The sequence below is a fragment of the Ceratotherium simum genome, chromosome 1 (assembly GCF_057802395.1).
Source record: "Ceratotherium simum simum isolate JZ-2026a chromosome 1, ASM5780239v1, whole genome shotgun sequence".
Lineage (NCBI taxonomy): Eukaryota > Metazoa > Chordata > Mammalia > Perissodactyla > Rhinocerotidae > Ceratotherium > Ceratotherium simum.
The window spans coordinates 89,627,070-89,649,794 of NC_141900.1; the positions used below are offsets into that span (position 1 = coordinate 89,627,070).

Sequence of the window (22,725 nt, forward strand, 5' to 3'; positions counted from 1 at the left end):
ATTTAAATTTCAACCACAGTAGCAATCGGTTTCCTAGTCATGAATCCCACTCCAGGGTTGGTCAACTTTCATTGTATCAGAAAAGTCACATTCCAGAGGGGGCTGCAAACAACGCAGTTACTGATATCTTGATCAAAACTATGTACTTTGCCAATTAACACGTGAATGTCAGAATGAGTTTTTATTGGTGGTATTAGTCATTAGTTGATTACCAGCTGTTAAGATGATCACACATCGTTAAAATGAACTGGTAGTCAAGATATTTGGATTCCCTTGCATGAAGAGGTTATAAGAATATAGCACATTCTACATAAAACTTAGCTCAAAATGGATCATAGATCTAAATATAAACTATAAAACTATAAAACTAAAACTATAAAAATTCCAGAGGAAAACATGAAAAAAATCTTTGTGACATTGTTTAGGCAACAATTTCTTAAAAAATCTGACACTCAAGCACCATCCATAAAGGAAGTAAGTGATAAGTTGAACTTCATCAAAATTTAAAACTATTCTTTGAAAAACATTGTTAAGATGAAAAGACAAGCCAAAAACTGAGAGAAAATATTTGTAAAATGTATGTCTCATACAGGACTTATATTCCGAATATATAAAGAACTCTCAAAACTTAATAATAAGAAACAAACAACCCAATAAAAAATTTAGGGAAATGATGTTAACACAGAGATATTTGGATGGCAAAGAAGCACATATTTTCTTCTAAAATTCCATAATACCCAGCGTCATTATTCATTAGGAAAATGCAAATTAAAACCACAATGGGAGACTACTATACATCTATTAGAATGACTAAAGTTTTTTTTAAAAACTGACAGATACTTGAAGGCATTATGCTGAATGAAATAAGCCAAAGAAAGACAAATACTACATGGTATCATTTACATGTGAAATCTAAAAAAAAAAGTCAAATTCTTAGAAACAGAGCAGAAAAGTTGTGGATGGGGGTTGGGGGAAACAGAGAGAGGTTGGTAAAAGGATAAAAACTTTCAGCTATAAGATGAATAAGGTCTGAGGATCTAATGTATAACATGGTGACTATAATTGATAAGACTGTAGTATATAATTGAAATTTGCTAAGAGAATAGAACTTAAATGTTCTCACTAAAAAAAATGATAAATAAGTGAGGTGATGGATGTGTTAATTAACCAGATGGAGGGAATCCTTTCATAATGTTTACATATATCAAATCAGCATGATAGACACTTTAAAAATCTTACAATTTTATATGTCAATTATGCCTCAATAAAGCTGAAATTTTTTTAAAAATGACAACATTGAGTGCTGGTGAGGATGTGGAGCAACTGGAACTCTTGTACATTGCTAGTAGTAGAGCAAAATGGCACAGCTCCTTTGGAAAACAGTTTGGCAGTTTCTTATAAAATTAAACATACACTCACCCAGTGATTAAGCAATTCCACTTCTAGGTATTTTCCCAAAAGAAATGAAAATTTATATTTACACAAAAACCTGTACATGAAGCAGGTTTATTCATAATCACCTCAAACTAGAAACAACCCAGATGTGAACTGGTGAATGATTCAATTGGGGTACATCCATACGTGGGGAGGCTGCTCAGCACTAACAAGGAGTGAACAACATGGATAAATCTCAGACGCTTTAGGCAGAGCGAAAGAAGCCGAACTCCAAAGACTACATACTGTATTATTCCATTTATATGGCATTCTGGAAGAGACAAAACTATAGGGACAGAGAATAGATCAGTGGTTGTAAGAGCCTTGGGGTATGAGTAGGGATGGACTACAAAGGGGCACAAGGGAATTCTGAGGGTGATGGTACTGTTCTACAGCTTGATTATGGTGGTGATTATACAACTGTATACATTTGTCAAAACTCAAAGAACTGCACACTAAGAAGTGTAAATTTTACTCCTTGTAAACTATTTCTCAATAAACCTGGCTTAAGAAGAGAAAGATGACAGTCAAGCCTGTAGGTGCATCATTAGGGATAATGCCCAAGGCTTTTGCAGCCTTTTTTCCAGGAATATTTCTTGTTACCTGATGCCAGCTATAAGGGTAACAGAATCCTGACTCTGGATTGTCATCACGTCTACATCCAGCAAACCTTCCATGGCAAGATCAGACAGACAGAGCACCCGAAACAACAGAGAGTTAGGACTTCACTGAGTTTACAAAACAGCCTCTTTGAACTGTGCTTGCCAGTGGATGGCTGTTTTGTTTTGTTTTTTAAATAAATACCTATATATGTGGTAGAATTATTTGGACTGAGACTTGCTTTCACTACGACTTACACAAAGGTTATGGAGTAGCCAGTCCTTACCCACCTCAGACTTCTTTGGCAGTTACCAGTATTTACCAGAAAGAACCTAAGAATTGTGTATGATCAAACCAACTCAGGCCATTTCAACATAAGAATGCACGCACTCCTTCCTCAAGCTCACTCAGATACGTCTTATGCATCTCAAGTATCACCTCCTGTCATGAACCTTTCCTGACGCCCCACAGCAAATTTCCATGACACCCTGGGTACGTGTACTTCTGAGTGAGACACTGCCCTCTTTTGGTCACCTTTTTTTTTTTTTTTGGTTGGCCCCATTAGGCTGTGATGTCTTTAAGGGCACAAACTGTGTCTTACATTCCCAAGGCCTAGCACAATTTCTAACAAAAGCATAGACGTTTAGTAAGTGTTCTACTTAAGTAATAGATTAACAATAATAAATATAATGTAGTGTCAGGCCCTGTGCTGTATGCTTTATATGTAGTAGCTCCTCAGAGCACCCTATGAGGTAGGTGTAATCATCCCCATTGCACAGATAAGGACACTGAAGCATAGAGACAGAAAGTAACTTCCCCAAAGTCACACAACTAGTAAGTGTTGGAACTGGGAATTGCAACCAAAGTAGTCTCATTGCAAAGCCTACACTTTTAAGATCTGTGACCTCTGCCTCTCATTTTCACTACAACAATATCTGTTCAAAGGTATAATGCTTCTCACACTATGCATACAGTCCGTCATTGAAAGGAATTTTGGAGCTCATCTATTCCTCAACCCCAATGTATGGATTACATAAGCGAGGATCACAGAAGCTGACTTGTTCAAGATCACTCAACTGTTCTACAGCATAACTAAGATTGCTTTCTGTTGAAAAAGGGGAGAAGTACATAAAAATTTACAGGATCACTGCTGCTTTAAATATTTGGGCGCTCTGTCACAAGAAGATCATTATTTTTATCAGAAAGATTTATTACTAACTGCTCTCCTCATCTCTCTCTTTCTCAGGGTTCACTGTTTCCACTATCTCATCCCCCTTGCAAAGGAGGGGAACTATGCCATTGTTGCTAATGTGGAAAGTATGGATTATGACCCTCTGGTGGTCAAGCTCAACAAAGACATCAGCGCCATTGAAGAGGCTATGAGTGCCAGCCTTCAGCAGCACAAGTTCCAGTATATATTTGAAGGTCAGACCCTGCCTCTGTCCCTGGGAGTTTGAGAGGACAGAAGGATGAAAGTTTTCCTGATTTTTCTATATTATTTAAGTTCAAAATTTGTAAAAAAAAAAAGGTTGTTTTGTTTGTCTGTAGGATTAAAATTACAATACCTAGCCTATCTATGAATTGCTAGGTAGACAACAATATGGCTGCCATCGCTCCTGGTTGATAAGGAGATTTAATCCAAGATAAGGCAGATGGCAGCACAGCTGCCTCCCTGACATGCCACTCATGCGAGTTGGGTAAATGTGTGGAGTGGGCCATGAATTAACTCAAGAGGAGCTCATAAAAGAAAAAGAAACACACACGCAATGAGTAGAAAACCCTGAAAGATCCTGCATTGGCTAAAATTATCACTGGAAGGGGAAATTTTCTCTTAAAGAATGCATTATTGTCTAAAAAGAACTGAAACCTCTGATTAACAGCCATTTTAGGAAGGCTGCATCTATAAATGCCTTCAGGGTCAGGCAGGTGAGGAAGGGTGTGAAAGACGGTACCATCAAAAGGCCTTCACCTTCAACATTTTGAAAAATGTGATGCCAGCCAAATAGTTTTCATGCTAAATTCCTCCCATAGGACCCCTATTAGGACTTCAATTATATTCCCTTTTTTCTTGTTTTGGTTTATATGTATACCTGGGTGCCAAAAGTATCCACGGTGTCTCACAGAATTAAACTAATGTTCCTTAAAACAATTAAGAAGGAACATTGTCCAAAGGCGGTCCAAAGACCTCTTGCTACTAGTCAGACCAGCTTTAGAGTTCTAGGGGAAATGTCCTACTAGAGGCTAACTTTGCAAGAATAAGAGAAAAAGATGGAAGATCACTTTACTTAATTCCAAGTATTTAGAATTAAAATCTAACTTCTAAAAATGGTAACCCACATATGCCTAAGATTGTTCAGAACCAGCGTTCTTCAACTTTATTATATAGGATATGCTGAATGGGACTTCTTAGTTTGTTGATGTAGTGAGCTGCCCTTTGCCGAATTTCATAGACCATAATACGGTCCTTTGGATATGAGAACAAACCACTTATGAGACCCCAGAAATGTCCATAGATATCTTGTGGGAACAGTTACATATAATCTGCTTTTCCTTTCTGAATACATTCTCTCCAGTTACTGCTTTAGAAATATACTCCATTGTCAGTGTTGAGGTATATTAGCATTATCGCCAATAGCCCAATTTCTTCTTGATTTATTTTTGCTTATGTAGGTCTCCAATCAACTTTTCAGCCAAAAGTGCACCCCTATCTGTTTTGTGGGAGGAAGAGGCGACCAAACAGACCATTGTATTTACATGTGTTCTTCTTTGCTCCCAAAACATCTGTATAGAAAAACAATAGTTCCTATGCACTTGAATAGTTTATAACAACCTTGCATATTCTCTAAGCCCTGGCATGGTGACTTTAGGTGTATATGGCAATGCTAGAGCTGGATATACCAGGTTTTGTTGCCAGCATAAAGTTTCCCCATTTGTAACTATTAGGGTAATGTATAACTCTAAAATTATTGTAAGATCAGCTGGTGCAGCCATTAGAGATGTTTCCTGTGGTCATCTAAATTTGTGGAGGATTAGAAGAGAGAACTCCTGTTTGTAAGTTTATGCAGTATGGCACTAACCTGTCTTCTCTTTTCTCCCCACTGTGCTGTGCTGACCCTTTAGGCCTGGGACACCTGATCTCCTGCATCCTCATTAATGGTGCCCAATACTTCAGGCGCATCAGTGAGTCTGGTATCAAGAAAATGTGTAGAAACATTTTTGTTCTTCAGCAGAATTTGACCAACATCACCATGTCGCGGGAAGCAGATCTGGACTTTGCAAGGTAGGAGGGAAGATTGAGCTCAGTTCCTGGTACCAAAACCAAGACCTCATTGCCTATCAAGTCATTTTTAAAAACAAATTTTTGGTGGGCCGGCCCCGTGGCTTGGCGGTTGAGTGCGCGCGCTCCACTGCTGGCGGCCCGGGTTCACATCCCGGGCGCGCACCGACGCACCGCTTCTCCGGCCGTGCTGAGGCCGCGTCCCACATACAGCAACTAGAGGGATGTGCAGCTATGACATACAACTATCTACTGGGGCTTTGGGGGGAAAAAATAAATAAATAAAATCTTTAAAAAAAAAAAAAACAAATTGTTGGTACTTATAAAGTTAGTTTAAAAAAATATGAAACAGAGGTGATGGATGTTAACGAAACTTGTGGTGATCATTTCACAATATATTCATATATGGAATCATTACGTTGTACACCTGAAACTAATATAATGTTTTATGTCAATTATATCTCAAATTTTTTAAAAACTAGAAACAAACAGATAATCTTCAGTCATAGAGAAGATAATTTTATAAAACTCTATGGGACATTTTTAACATCTCTTAGGCAGGTAACTTTTCTTATTCTCTAACCTAAGTTCTTACTACAAAACTTCAGTAACTTTTTTCTGATTATAAAAGTAATATATGCTTATTGCATAAAATATGAAAGATAAAATACAAAGAAGAATATAAACGTTACTCATAAAACTTTAATCTAGAAACTGTGATATTTGGTATACTTTCTCCTGGTTTTTGTGCATGTGCTATGTGTATATGTGAGTTTTCACACATATGCGTGTATGTGATTTCTCGTTACAAAATTGAAACTATGTTAATATAGTTTTGTATTCATTTAATTGCATTTTCCCATATCAATAATATTCTGTGAAAACGTAGTTTTTCTTATATCCATTAATATTCCTTGAAAATACTACTTCTGATGCCTGAACAAATATTCCATCGTATAAATGAGCCATAATTTATTTATTTAATCATTTGCAAATTTGTAGACATTTGGATTTTTTCTCTCATTATAAATAACATGTATTGAATATATTTTTAGGCGAATCTATTTCCTTATCTGTTCTATCTTTCCCAGTTGAAACCCATCTCCTCTTGTTTCCACTGGGGAGGAGAGTAGTTACTCATCTGTATCCATGCTCTCCCTTCATGTAATCGAAGGTTCTTCTTTTAAATAGCACTTTCACTTTCTCTTTTCTAGGTTTGCTGGTCTCAATTTTTACTGTTTCTTTGTAATGCTTTTCCAAAGTTGAGAGTTAATTTTATTCTGTATGTGGTCTCAACACCATCTGCAGCTTACTGAAATCATCAGACCTTTGGTACTTTAATGAAAGCTTAAACAGTTTTGAAGAGGATAGATGGTTATTATGGTATCTTGGCGCTTTATTGCTGTTTATACCTGGGTGAATTATTCCGTAAATTCCTTTATGGCTAGGAAGTCATTTGTTTTTAACAGTGCAGAATGATCCTGCCAAATATTTAGTACTTTGTGTTTTTTGACTTGATTTTTTTGATTCCTCAAGAAGTTCAAGAAAATTTGAAGCAATTCCTGAGACATTTAAGGGGATGATGAAATATTGTCTTACTTTGACAATTATTAAGACATATATGCTAGGATCTTTGTTTTGAAAAACATAGAACCATATATCTTCATGATTAGCCTTTCTTCTCCAATCTGTCACGCCATTTGTTCCATTGCTACCCTGTTCCTCTGCCTTTCTGTCTTCCTTCCCTGTCTTTTTCTTCCTATTTGTCTGTGTGTGTGTGTGTGTGTGTGTGTGTGTGTCTGTGTTTTCATTAAATTCCCTATTTTAGGCTAAATTTGGTGGCAAGCCTTTCTTGCTCAGATTAGGGAAACCAGGTGTGACTGAATACTGCATTTATTTGGTCGCTCTTATGGGGAATGATCTCATTATTGAATTAGTCTATTCATAATAACATTGACAAGGGGAAGTTAAGAACATGGAGGCCTGAGGGATACAGAGAAGCATTACTAATTCTCTGAGGAATATAATTCCTCAATTCAATCATCCTTTTTTAAACGATTTTTTTTATTTAGCTAAAATAAGTAAATTAATACAGTTTTTGGCAGACAGTATAGGGCCCAAATACGTACTAAAAATACTGGCATCTGAATAATGAAATGCAGACTGGGCAGTATTGAGGGTGGCATTGGTGGGCCATGTGCTGACAAAGCGTTTCTTCAGGAAATAACTGAATAACTATGACATGCCTTTCACAGTTGGATTTGTGAATGATGTTCAAGGAAGGGGTATAAGCTGAAATGTGACCACTGGGGAGAGGTACTGCTACTATTACTCTTTACTCTTTTGTTACTTTCTTTATATCAAATGGATTATAAAAGGAAATAGGCTAGCATAAACATACAGAATTGGATGATTCCGTCCTTCTGATCCTGGTCCAGAAGACATCTCCTTACTAGACTGTTGGCTCCAAGAGGCCAAGACTTTTCCTGTCTGTTTCCTCAGTGCTTGGATGAGTAAGTGCTCATTGTGTGCACTGGATGCATGAATACGTATCATATCAAGCCTTCTTTTGGTGTTGGTAAAGGGCTTGGATAATGACAAAGTTGACTTTATCTTTAATGCCCTGAAAGTTTTAACCAGCTGACACGGGTCAATTTTCTTATGGGCTTCTAAGAAACAGAGCATCTCCCTCGCAGTTCTTTCTTTGTAGGGCAGAAAGTGTTACAGAAAGGCATAATATATCCCTACTGTTCATAGTCTCCTTCTCCCTCATTTTCTCCTACTCTCATACATACACACATACAGAGACACACTTTATAGCCTTATTTTTTTTCTGTCCTTGTTTTTGGTAGAGACAGGTTTTGTGAAATGGGCTCCATCAATTCTACTGAATTTAAAGCTATGTAAAATAAATATAACAGCAATACCAAAATAGCCAGAAATAATAGACTGTAGCAGTGTGCCTCAGCATTCCTTAAGCAATGTCTAATCAAGCATGGGCAGCATCTGTATTTCCTGCAAATCTCTACAGGAATGTTATCTTCTAACATAGTAATTAATCACTCGTTACCATGTGTCAAAAAACTTATTTAACAAGATGTTGCAAGGCTCTTGTAGATTTTCACCTGCATAGCCTTCTTGGCCAGTGGAAAATATAACAGCCTTTCTATAATAAAGAAATGAAGGATCTGGAGTGATTCCATTTATGTTGATTCTTCTACTCGCGGTATTGTTAAGTTGTCTCTCTCTTTTTATGCACATCTTTACTCTAATCTCTAATAGGAGGATAAATCTTGGGAGAGCAAAGGATCAAGATAACCTACATAATCACCAGAATTAGAGAGAGACCCTGTCCTCTATGGTAATGATCTCTGCTATGGTTTTGACCCTTTTGACCCCACTGTTGATTTTCAGACTCAAAGAGATACTTTGTCCTGGAAAATTATTGCAGATTAACTAGAAATTGGAAGGGCTTTATGAGTGTGCTTTTTAGTTGCTTTCACCAGAGATCATCTTACCCTGAGCTGTCATGCTCTTCTCCAGTACTAAGTCACTGAAGCAACCCAGGAGTCCAGGCAGTGCATAATAGGAGAAGTCTGAATGGGTACTGAAGTCCCAGGGTGGATCTGGCAGTCTTTATAGTTCAAGTGAAGCTGTTATTCAAGAAGAATATCCTAGAGTTCTCTTCCCGCTCTCCCCCATTTTCCCCTTTGTTATCTGTCTGTCCCATTTCAGTTCCCTCTCTTTTCTCATTTATCTCTCCTGTCACCTCTCTTTCCTGCTTTCCTCCTTCAAGGCTTCATCTCTCCTTGATTTTTTTCTCTTCTTGGTTTTCTTTAGACTGGTATCTCTCATTTTTAAATCTGACAAAGATAAGGAATGAAAGCTAAGTTTCAAGAAGTGGTAAGGGGAGAAGTTCTAACACATAAGAAAGCTTCCTCACTTTTTTATTCGTTCAACAAATATTTATCAAGTGTGCATTTTCTCTAGGTCCTGCCCTCATGGAATTTGCCTTACTGTGGGGCAAGACAGACAAACTAATAAATAAGCAAAATATAAAGTATGTCAGATGATGACATATGATATGGTGAAGGAGAGTAGAGCATGCCAGGGTGTAATAGATAACCTGCAGTTTTAAACTATTCATACAAGTCCTTAATGAGATTGTAACATTTGAGGACAGACCTAAAGGAAGAGTAGGAACCAGCCACGTGGGTATCTAGGGGAAGGGCATACCAGGAAAGGGGAAACCTAAGAGCAAAGAACCAAAGGGAGGAGAGTGCTGGGCATTTAAAGAACAGCAGAAAGGCCAGTATGGCTGAAGTGATTGAGCAAGGGAAAGAGTAAAAGATGAGGTCAGAGGTTTAATCTAAGGAGTTGAGGTCTTGAAGGCCATCGTAATGACATTGGCTTTTACTTTGAGTGAGGTAGGAAGCTATTAGAGGGTTTGGAACAGAAGAATGCTATAATCTGATTTACCTTGTAAAAGAATCACTCTGGCTGCTGTGTTGAAAATAGGCTATTGGAAAGAGATTACAAGCAAGGGCCAAAGCAGAAGGATCTGTTAGAAAACTATTGCAATAATCTAGGTGAAAGATAGTGATGATTCAAACCAAGATGGTAGCAGTGGCGAGAATGAGAAGTGGTCAGATTGGGATATATTTTAAAAGTGCAGCTGATAAGATTTGCTGAGCGATTGGAAGTGAACCAATGACTCCAAGGTGTTTGTTCTGAGCAATTCACAGGATAGAGTTTTCATTTACTGAAATGAAAATGAGCTAGACCATTTTAAAGGCAGGTTGAGTTAGGAGGAGGAGGGGCAGATAGGAAGCAGTTATCAAGAGTTTAGGTTTAGAAATGTTCAGTTTGAGATGCCTCTTAGACATCTGAATAGAGATAAAGAAGAGAGAGCTGGATATACAAATCTAGAGTTCAGGAAAGAGGTCTGGGCTGGAAATAAGAGCTTGGAAATTATCAGCATGTAGATGGGATTTAAAGCCATGAGACAGAGTGAGAGGTGAGGTCTCAACAAGAACACAAGTAGAGAAAGAAGAGAAGCTGTCCAAGAATTGAGCCTAGGGTACTCCACTGTTTAGATGTTGGAGTACTGAAGAAGAACCAGTAAAGGAACCTGAAAAGGAGCACCCAATGAAGTAGGAAGATAACTAGGAAAGGTTTATGTCCCAGAAGTCAAGTGAAGAAAGTGTTATAAGAGGAAGATATTTTCATCTATGTCAAATGCCGCTGGTAGGTTAAATTAGCTCAGGACCGAGAATTGGCCACTGGTGGGCTTGACAAGAGGGCTGAAATTCTTTGGTTTGCATTCCTTTATCATTCCTACACAATTTACCTGCATGTAGAAACAAGCTTTAAACGTATTTGGGAACAGACTTCTCACTTCTTAATTCCCTGGTAGAGTCTGATGCATTCAGGGCAAACAAAAATACATTTAGAGTGTTTCTGGTGTGATATATAACAGACCAAATTGGCAGCCTCTCTTTTCTCATTGCATGGTCGCTAAGAAAGCCCTGCTCTTCCAGCGTGGGTACTCATCATGTGTTGCCCATGATGAGGCAGAGTTGTAATCACTCCAGAAGGATACTAACTGAGTGGTTTCATTTTTAATGACAGACTTTCTCTGTTCCTAGGTGTCCCAGCCCCGCTTCCAGCAACATGGGTTAGCTGTGGAGCTGTTCTATATATGTTCGCTTAACCAATGAAGCCCTGTGTTTCCTATGTGCAGTACCCATACATAGGAACATCTGCTCCACAGAAGTGAACCAAAAGATCTCACTGGTAGAGGAGGGACCATTTGGAACCTGGAGACCAAAGGAGAAAATTGCCTGAAATGCCAACTCTGAACACAGGTTTATAAGGAGAAGTACAATATACCATATTTGTTTAACTCAATAGGAAGTTGAATCACGTATGGTGATGGATAAAAACTAAACTATTGGTAATGAACATGATGCAGTCTATACAGAAACTGATATATAATAATGTATACCTGAAATTTATGAATATTATAAGCCAATATGACCTCAATAAAATAATTTCTAAAAGTAAATAAATAAAATAAAATAAGTAAAAAGAAAGTGAATAGAATAGGAGAAAATATTTGTGTATCATCTATCTGGTAAAGGGACTTGTATCCAGAATATATAAAGAACTCTTACAACTCAATAATACAAAGGCAAATAACCCAATTAAAGAATAGGTAAAGGCACCCCAGTAGCAATGAGCATACCTAGTGCCCAGATCTTGGTTTCTAATACTATTTTCCAATAAAAGGAACCAGGGCTGCTAGGAGAAATGGATAATTCCAGGACTGGGACAGGAAATACAAAGATGAGCCTGGAGCATCTTGTAGTACCAGAAAGTAAGGAAGTAATAAAAACATACACAAACATAACACATTGATGAGGACATGTCAAAGGGACACAGGACCCAACTGAAAGAGCTCCCACTAGCCAAAGTTGGGACAATTTGAGCAACAAAATAAATAAAGTAGCATGGGGTTATAACCCAAAGTATAAGATAAATACTGATGAGTCTGTAGTAATATAAGTAATGATTGAATATATTAATAAGTGAGGAAGAAGAGATAAATCTCCTGTGCAGAAGAATTCCAAATAAATTATGTAGCTACTCTACCCTAAAGGAGGGGGAACCTAACTCCCCACTTCTTAAGTGTAGATTGCACGTAGTGACTTCCTTCCAAAGAGTACCTAAGGAATGGGGGTAAAGTAACTTTATAGTGGGAAAATCTGACAGATAGTACTTCAGCCAGGTGATCAAGGTCAACATCAACATGCATAAATCATGTCAACAGATGTACCCTTGATATGAAGGGATGAAAATGACACTGTACCTCTGCAGTCTTCTTTCTAAAAACCCATAACCCCCATGTAATAATGAGGAAAACATCAGACAGAGTCCAGTAGATGAGGATTCTATAAAATAGCTGAGCAGTACTCCTCAAAACTGTCAAGGTCATCAAAAACAAGGAAAGTCTGAGAAACTATCAAAGCCAAGAGGAGCCTAAGAAGACCTGACAACTACAAGTACTGTGGTAAACTGGATGGGATCCTGGGACAGAAAAAGGACAGTAGGTAAAAACTAAGGAAAAGTGAATAAACTATGGACTTTAGTTAATAATAATGTGTCATGGCCGGCCCGGTGGCACAAGCAGTTAAGTGCGTGCGCTCCGCTGCGGTGGCCCGGGGTTCGCCGGTTTGGATCCCGGGCGCACACCGATGCACTGCTTGGTGGGCCATGCTGTGGCGGTGTCCCATATAAAGTGGAGAAAGATGGGCACGGATGTTAGCCCAGGACCAGTTTTCCTCAGCAAAAAAAAGAGGAGGATTGGCAGATGTTAGCACAGGGCTGATCTCCTCACACACACACAAAAATAATGTGTCAATATTGGTTCATTAGTTGTGATAAATGTACCATACTAATGTAAGATGTTAATAATAGGGAAACTGAGTGCAAGTTATATGGCAAATCTCTGTACTTTCCTCTCAATTTTTTTGTAAATCTACAACTATTGGGGAAAAAATAAAATCTATTAATAAATAAAAATAGGCAAAGGATTTGAATAGACATTTCTCCAAAGAAGAAGATCTATGGCCAATACACACATGAAAAAATGCTCAACATCATTCGTTATTAGGGAAATGCAAATCAAAACCATAGGGAGATACCACATTACACCCACTAGGATTGCTACAATCAAAAAGACAGATGATAACAAGTTTGGAGAGGATGTGGAGAAACTGGAACACTCGTAGGTTGCTGGTAGAAATGTTAAATGGTGCAGCTGCTTTAGAAAACAGTTTGTCAGTTCCTCATCTACTGGAAATACAATGTAAGCTCCATAAAGCGAGGCCTCTTTTTCACTTTTATTGTTCCAGGGCGTAAAATAGAACCTGGCATATAGTAGGCATTCAGTACGTACTGGTGGGATGATAAAGTTAAGGTGTTTGGACTTTATCCTGTAGGTGACTAAAGGCTTTTAAATGCAAGGGTGAGATGGTCAGATTTGTATTCTAAGTAGACTATTTCAGCAGCTATGTAGGAAATGGATTTGAGGGAGATAAAACTGGAGGCCTTGCAGACCAATTGGAAGGTGATTTTTAAGAGAGAAATATGTAGGTCCTGAACTAGGTCACTGCTGGTGGGGATGGAGGAGACTGATTTGAGAAGTATGAAGGAGCTAAAATTGGCAGGATTCAGAGAGTGATTGAATAGTGAGGGTAAACAAAAGGAGTTAGGGGTGACCCTCCACTTTCTTTCTTTTTTTTTTTATTGAGGTAACATTGGTTTATAACATTATATAAATTTCAGGTGTACATCATTATATTTTGATTTCCGTGTAGACTACATCATGTTCACCCTCCACTTTCTGACGTATCTAACTGCGTCACGATACCATCAAAGAAGATAAGCCTACAGGGGGAGGGAGGAGTAAGTTTGATGGAGGGAAGATCATTAGTGGATATGATGAGTGTAAGATGCCTGTGAGATTTTCAAGGGGAGATGTCTAATATGCAACTGGATATGTAAGCTAGAAGCTTGGGGGAGAGGCCTGGATTGAACAAATAGATTTGGCGAATCATCAGCATAGAGTTGTTGTTTCAAACCATTAGAAGAAATAAATACTGTAGTTAGAGGATGATCCCCTGGGGAACAGCAGCATATAGAGGACATGATAAGGAAGAGGAACCCCTAAAGAGGCTGGGGAAGGAATGGCCCCACAGTACAAGAGCTGGGAAAGGAGATCTCATGTGCTGCCTGCACTGAAATGGTACTTTCCCCATAAATTGATATAGCATCTTTCCTCCTGGTAAATTAAAGCGTCTTCTCATTTTAACTTCTCCAGCTCACCTTTGAAGTAAACTGTTTAGGTGTCTTCCTCAAGGTGACAGAGGGAGTGACAAAGCCAGCCTAGAAACCAATGTATCGATTCAGACTTCTGCTTTTTCCTTGACCTTGTACTTTCACTAAGGCCAGGAACGATCTCTGGCGTGGCTGAGAATGTTGAATTCTTTCCAGGGGAGCTGTTTAGGTAGACTTATTTCCTACTAGCCTGTTGCACCAGGATCATTACTTTGGTTTTCTGCAGAAAAGGTTATAAGTTTTTCTATTTGGAATGACCAAGGCGTAGTTTGGTAGATAGGGATTAGCAATGACATGCTGCCATCTACTGGAAACACCCACAGACATCCAGATAGATGGATACCTGTGGTCTGAAATCTCCTTAAAAGCGGGTACTGCCCCTGAAGTAGGCCTTCGAAGTGACTTGGCTGAAAATATGAAATGCTCCCACCTATCAAATAAAATTTTCTTTGCCTTGCTAGAAGAGCAATTTTGTTTCTGAAAAAGAAACAAAATATTTTTCACATCCTTTTCTCTGTTTATTTTTTTCCCAGCTTTATTCTGCCATTGGTCTTATCTGCCTTTCCAATCCTGGGGTAACCTATCCCTTTTCCAGCCTTTACGTGTAATGTTCCAGATTTTTGACTCAAGATTATTAACCATGTGGATTTGTGATGAATTTTGTGGGAGAGATTAGTCTGCTACCAAAATTCTTTTAATGGTGATGTCCCTAAAAATTCTGTTATGTCTCTTCAATTTAATGGTGCTGCAAAGCTAGCCTTAACTTTTCCTGGGGGCCAGAGTAAATTGGGAAGTATAGGGGCCGGCCCCGTGGCTTAGCGGTTAAGTGTGTGCGCTCCGCTGCTGGCGGCCCGGGTTCAGGGCCCGGGCACGCACCGACGCGCCGCTTCTCTGGCCATGCTGAGGCCACGTCCCACATACAGCAACTAGAAGGATGTGCAGCTATGACACACAACTATCTACTGGGGCTTTGGGGGAAAAAAATAAATAAATAAAATTATAAAATAAATAAATTAATTAATTAATAAATAAATTGGGAAGTATGATGGGGAAGTAGCTTTTGCTGCCTGGTAGATGGAAATAGACCAGTTAATAAAATTTAATAATGAAACAAAAATTTGTATGGTTTGATCTCTGAGAAAATTTTCTTAAAGATCTTTATATAAGTAGATTTAAATAATATTACATCTCCCTAATTAAACCTTCATTTGACTTTGCTACCCTGTTTCTGACTATCCAACTTTCTACTGATCTCCTTTTTCTGTGTTTATTGCACTTATAGTAGGTTCCATACCTACTATACATTCTAGTTATTAATTGATCTCTGATTAATTATTTAATTAGGGCTCTTTGAAAGCAGGTGAGTATGCCTACTGGTCTGCATAACCCCCATAGAACACCCCAGAACAATGAGTACTTACAAGGCTCTCAAAGAAAATACCTTTCAGTATTGGTGTTTGATTTCTCATAACCATATCTCACATGTGAGGCTTTGATTACATAAGATTTCTTTTGATTATGCTCAATTGATGTCACCATACCTTGTACATCTATAATGTCAATGTATAATTTAGGGTTCCTTGAGATTATTGGCAGACTGTGGTGGTCTTTTCTTTGTAGCACACATGCTAGAATTGGAATGATTCAGAGATTAGCATAGATGGCAGGTGTGATTATTTCCAATAAAGAGACCAAGGAACGGAAATCAGAAGTGACTTGTCCAAAATCTCTCACCAAATTGTGCTATTTATATACCCTGTACTACCTCTGTAGACGTCACAGTTAGGAAATTCAATTAATTCACCCAGTGGGGCCGTTTTTCTGCCATGAAAGAATTGAGTTGTACTAAAAAGACATTAAGCTTGTTCTGTGACTAAAGCCCAAGAATGATCATTTACTGACTCTATTAGAACTCTTACTGCAAAGCTTGGGGCTGGAAGCTGACCGTTCTTGTTTTCTAAATAAAGATATAGTGTTTAATTTTGATGCTTAAAAGTAGGAAACAGGCACAATTGCTACAGCTGTAAAAGCAGAGCTACAACCCCTTAGAAACCCTATCAAGGCCAGACTTCCTCCCCAGCTCCTCCCTCGCCCTCTCCTTGTTCCATCTTATACAGAAAGCCCTGCTCTCCATTCCCGCCTCCTGCTTCGCTTAACACCCTTAGCCACCCTAAAGAGAAGAAGACCAGCGTGATGAAGGGAGGCCAGTTGGTGAACTCACTGTTCAACACCCAGACGAAGTCCCTTTTGCTCTCTAAAACCTTCCCTAACATGTCTGGCCCATATCGATTTCTCTCTTTATAATTCTTTTTTTCCCCCCAATTTTCTATGCTCTGAAATTAATACCTCATTATATGCCATATTGTTCTTCATTTGCACCCATTGTTTAATACTTTATTGCTCTAATTTTTATTAGCATGTTCTCCCTCCCTGCTTCATTATAAAGCTCTTGTGACTAGTTACCATGATCATGTTTGTTTTTGGTTTCTGGGTATTTTTTTTTTCCTTTACTTCTCTGTAATAGTCAGCAATCTAAGTATTTATAAATGTAATTTAAGCTTCAAAGTATGTTTGATAAATTTCCACATATGTTTCAGAGAGCATCCTTAGCTAAATACAAATAGGTTACCAAGAAATAGTTCATGGGCCTGGTCTTGTAGACCTTAGACTCTAAACTGCCTTCTCTAAAACGAGGACAGCTTCTAGAAGCAAGTGACTTGAGTGTAAATCACCCAGAAGCCTAAATTAGTTACTTTCTCTTAGTGATGATGAAGATATGTTACCATGACAAGAGTAATTATTGTTACTTTTATGTAATTGAATGCAGTACCTGACATGAACCATAAGAAATGCTTTACCTACATTGGTTCACTGAATCCTCCCTGAAACTCTATATGTAGCTATTATTACCACATTTTCTAGAGGAAGAAAACTAAAGCTTGAAGAGGCTAATTCCCAGTTTACCTAATAATGAGAGTCAGGATTCATGCTTAGGTCAATGCACCTCCAGAGTCTACGTATGCTCTTTTTTTTTTTTTTTTTTTAAAGATTTTATTTATTTTATTTTTTCCCCCCAAAGCCCCAGTAGACAGTTGTATGTCATAGCTGCACATCCTTCTAGTTGCTGTATGTGGGACTCGGCCTCAGGATGGACGGAGAAGTGGTACCTCGATGCGCACCCGGGATCCGAACCCGGGCCACCAGCATCGCAGCGCGTGCACTTAACCACCAAGCCACAGGGCCGGCCTCTACGTATGCTCTTAACCATGTGAAATCAGGGCTGTCATTTTGGTAAATATTGGCTCTCTGTTTTGCTTTGTTTAATTAAAATATGATTTCATTTTTCAGTTAGGCTCTTAGCTCTCAAACGTTTTCTTTTCCTTTGTTTTTTGTGGTTGTGTGTCTTTCCCGCTTGATTTCAAGTGAGCTCTGGTCTCCGGCAGTTTTAATTAGCTTTAATTAGCAGTTTCACTGTAGAGAGCTCTGCAGACCCCTCCTGCCCTGGAATATGTGGGGGCTGGTTTTGCTCAGCCATCAGGTGCTTGCTGCTACTTGTTCGTCTTCTGCCCACCTGCCAAACCACTGCCCTGAAACAGTAGCACTTGACGCCCAAGAACACTCTCTTTGAACCTAGCGCAAATTACAGCTAGCACATGATTCACATCCCTGGTAAACTCTATCATTAATCCCAAATACATACACCTGTACTCTTAAGACACCACGCAGCTTAACCAAGTGGTTGTCAAAGGCTAGAGGGTATAAGAATTTCCTAGGGAACTTAATGGAATTCTTGGACTCCATTCCTAAAAATTCTGATTTAGAAGGTTGAGGGTGGGGCCTGGGCATCTGCAGTTTATTTAACAAGTGCCCAGGGGATCCTGATGCAGGTAGTTCTTGGACACTCTGGGAGAAATACTGGCATAACCTCATGTTCTTTAAGAGTCATACAACGTCCAGGCCCTTTTTTTTTTAGCCTCTTACTCTCTTTAATCCCCCTTTCTCTTCTTCTCTCCTGCTAGAGGCACTGAGAGTAAAAATTACCCGAAAGCACTTTTCTGGATTAAGTTGAATCATCATTAAAACTACCGCTCAAGGCAGTCTTATTATTTGGAGGCAGAGTCAAGTTGTGTTCTTGAAAATTTTGAGATGAACTAAAGAATATTTCATTTATCTAATGGGTGGCCAATAAACAAATTCAACCTCATAATTGCATAAACTGGGCAAGTCACTCCAGCTCTCTTGGCTAAAGTTCCCTCATCTACCAAATAAAGGGTTTGACAAAAGATAAGTCTAGGGTCTCTTGCAGATATGACTTGCCCAGATCTCCGTTATGTAGAGCTGGTGATGGGGTTTAGAGGTCTAGAGCTCCGTCTTGACCCCTAGCTCTCAAAAGAGACTATCACAGGAGAGGTTTTTATAAAGAAAGAAATTAACTTCAATCCAATTCCATAAAGATACTGTAAAGATTTCTGAGATATACAGTACATAATAGGCACTGTAATATTTGTTGACTGGACGGACAAACTAATCCATGTGTGTGTGAATGAATGAATGAAGGAAGAAGTAATGTAGGCCTGTTTCTTTTCATAGTCAAGATTGTGGTTGTAGCGTTTGTTTACCACACGTACTGGAGAGTACGACAGACAGATAGAAGCTGGCTACTGCTTTTGCATGACCTATAAAGGTCTTATAAGGCTCTGAACAGTAATTCAAAAAACAAACATGCAGGTACTCAAAAATATAAATGTCACATCAGCTGTAGCTCTTCATCTCCTTTGCTGTGCTGTGGTTTCCATTTGATGGAAAGGTTTTATTCAGATCAGCCATTTCACTTTTTCCTGGAGGCACTCTTAATCTTTGTGTTCTAACCTTTAAAGATATAGGCTTCAGTTGCTGCTGTAATGATTTCCATTGCCTGGCATCTACATGTGGAAATTCCTCCAAAGAATTGCGCACCTTCTATTTGTCTCAGTTGGAGATGGAGTCAAATGAGGAAAAAAACAAGTGGGGGGAGGAGAGGCTAGCTCTTGATTGACTTCTCTCTCTTGATACCCAGATCAGGGGAAGGAGTGGATCAATGGCCTCAACTCTGCAGCAGGCATTAACACTGCATCTCATTTGCCTCTTGGCAATCTGTTTCACAAAGACGGTGATTAAACATTTTGGGGTATTGGGGACAGAGAAGGGAGAGAGAGGTTGGGGATTTTTAGTGGCTAGAGCATGTTATTGACAACATTAAAGGCTTCATGATATATTCGACCAGAAATTAATTACAGCCCAGTTCCCCGTTTCTCCCTTAGGTGACAACAGTCTTCTGTTGATGTGTGCCGCTGTGAAAGTAATAATAGGTTTCAAATGTTTGTGAAAAACATAAAGTAATTACTTGCTGTGGTAAATCAGTCATTGGAAGTTTCAGCTTCTTTCCGCTCCATGTATGTGGCAGTCGGTCTGTGTCTTTTGTTAACTTTAATTATATAGCATAGGAGAATTTTTATTTTTCAGTTTTCAGAAATTTTGTTTTTTTTCATTTCTTGGTTTCCTAGTTCTCCAGGGATGAAAGTATTGAAATGATAATGACACATAACTATCATTTGAACACGGGAAGCATATGTCTGCCAGGGGAGCTGATTGCCTTAGTTTTCTAGCTATTGGCTATCAGCTATTTGCCAGTTTCTCTAATGAGCCTTAAATATTTACTGTTTGTTGTGCAGAGGGAAAGAATGTACTCTCAGGCATTTTGAGGCTCCTTCTCACCAATGTCATATGTTTAAATGATGGGCCCTGAAGCCAAAGAGCCTCTAATAGCTCTTTTCCCCTTTTTAAAGTTTAAAAAAAAAAAAAACTGCAGTTTTCCATTAAAACCTGCAGCTTCTTTTCTGAGGTCCCTTTCTTCTTAGAGGACCTGTATGGATCTGCTGGGATAATACCTACCTCTGTGTTAGCTCACCTGTAGAATAAGAGAGCAATTTCCTTTGGGTAACTATCTTAAAAGGGATCCTCACCCAGGCAGATAGAATAGTGGGGACTATATACTGGCCAGTGTGACATATTATCACACCTAGATATCCTGCTGTTGGCACTAAGGCAGATTCACCCCTAAAAATATGAACTATACATGTTCACGTTTCTTTTTAACTCAAATAATTAATATTAAGTTTTTCTATTCTGTCTAATCTGTCTTGTCCATTCCTGATCAGTGAGCCATTATCCTAATTTAAAGGTTTGCTTAATCTCCTAGATTAAGCTATCCCTCACTTAAAACATAAGTTTGTTTTTCCCTTTCCAATATTAATCTCTTTCTTTGAACTATTGTTTATATTTAGCACCAAATAGAAGAACAGTAAGAATTGGTTATCAATAATTCTTCTGTATAGAAAATCATACTACCTGGGATTTCTGTGCTTTTTCATAGCAATGATAATTGGGGTTCACAACGTTTGCCCCTGAGATGGGAAGATCCTGTCCATCATAAAAGCATACTACTGCATTGAATATAGTTTTTGCATTATGTGTATTTTACTGTATTCTGTCTTTGAAAAACTGATGACTCAATATGATATATTAGTATAAGCCAGAATATTTGATTAACTGTAACCCCTCATTTTCTTTTCATGCTGCATCATGGAGTTTTTATATCTCTATAATTCTGTCATAGCATTTTATTTTTCCACATATATGTGAGAGTAGGTAGTAACAACAAATTGCTTAAAATAATTATTATTTTATTATTGTTAATATTATTACTGATAAGTACTATGTATTAAACAATACTTTGTATAAGGCACTCTACTTATGTGATTTATATGCATTATCTTATTAATTCCTTACAATAACCTAGTATGCTTAGGTATTAGCATTTTCATTTTACAAATGGGAAAATTAAGTCTCTGAAAGATTAAGTAACCCAGGGTCTATACAACTAGCAAATGACAGGACCATGATTCAAAGCCAGGTCTATCTACATTTTAGCTATTGTGCTATACAGCTTATGACAATGTAATGCATTAGTATTTCAGGAAGATATACCACAGCCTCAATGTTTTTATAGACTCTATTAAACGGTGGTGATGGGGTGTTCCTAGTTGAAAGGGCTTGAAGGAGGGGTAACAATTTTTTATCTTCCCTGAGAGAAGTTGAAAGGAGATGTTTTGTAGGCCTGCAGGGATAAACAAAAGAAAACCAAAAAGATAATGAAAAAGGATTTTAGCACAGCACTTAAGGCCTGTCTAGGAATGATCACAGTCATGGATGAACCCAACAGAGGCAGAAAGAGGTGCAGGACCTCAGGGAGACCTGGCTGGGAGGTCAGGGAGGAAGCCTGGACCAGACAGCACAGGGAGACTGGGGCCACTGCCAAGGTAAACCTAATCCCCAAAGTATCAACAGAACGCCTACATATGATGGTAATACAATGACTGATGAAATTGTCTTAGAATAGCTTTTAAGACAAATAGCATGTAATTTCACTCATACGTGGAATCTAAAAAAACAACAAAACCAAAAACAAACTCATAGATACACAGAACAGATTGGTGGCTACCAGAGAGGAAGGAGTTTGGGGAGTGGGCAAAATGGGTGAGGAGGGTCAACTGTATGGTGATGGATGGTAATTAGATTTTTGGTGGTGATCACTTTGCAGCATATACAGATGTAAAATTATAATGTTGTACACATGAAACCTATAATGTTATATATCAGTTTTATCTCAATTAAAAAAATGAGTTAGTACATGCAAAGTGCTAGGAGAGTACCTCAATAAATGTTTGATGTTGTCATAAAAAAAAAAAAAGCTCTTAAGAAGCTACTATGTCTTTTCCAAATGAATTTATTTATTTATTTATTTATTTTGTGAGGAAGATCAGCCCTGAGCTAACATCCATGCTAATCCTCCTTTTTTTGGTGAGGAAGACCGGCTCTGAGCTAACATCTATTGCCAATCCTCCTCCTTTTTTTTTTTTCCCCCAAAGCCCCAGTAGATAGTTGTATGTCATAGTTGCACATCCTTCTAGTTGCTGTATGTGGGACGAGGCCTCAGCATGGCCGGAGAAGCGGTGCATCAGTGCCCGCCCAACATCCGAACCCGGTCGCCCAGTAGCGGAGTGTGCACACTTAACCGCTAAGCCACGGGGCCGGCCCCAGATGAATTTAAAATATTCAGAAAGGAAGGGAAAGCAAGCAGCTATGTCTTTTTGTTCTATCAATAGAAAACCCAGTCATTTTAAAAGAAAAATAAAAGTAGTGATACATGATTGACGTTTGTCCTTTATTGACTGCCTAGCTTCTAAATCTGTTTCTTTGTTTAGGGAATTCCTCACAATATGGTCTTGGAGGGAGGCAGAGCCCACCTTCCATCATAAAAACACAAAGTCCGGGCTTGCTTACTATATGGGGACCCAACCTAGGCTGGGCCTATCAGGTGTACCTCCTCCAATCTCTGATCAGGGAGCTAGGGACTCTGAGTATGGAGGTAATGGCGAATATTGTGAGGTGCTGTCAGCAGCAGTGGCAACTTC

General features: G+C 38.6%; 1 protein-coding gene across 1 annotated transcript in view; it reads left to right on the top strand.

Annotated features, from left to right (window-relative positions):
* EXOC4 (exocyst complex component 4) overlaps positions 1–22,725 on the top strand; it is a 740,211-nt gene that overhangs the window by 678,695 nt on the left and 38,791 nt on the right. Inside the window, exons 16-17 of the mRNA XM_004430750.3 lie at positions 3,281–3,459; positions 5,155–5,314. Coding sequence (XP_004430807.1) covers positions 3,281–3,459; positions 5,155–5,314 — 339 coding nt within the window. The remainder of the gene's footprint in view (positions 1–3,280; positions 3,460–5,154; positions 5,315–22,725) is intronic.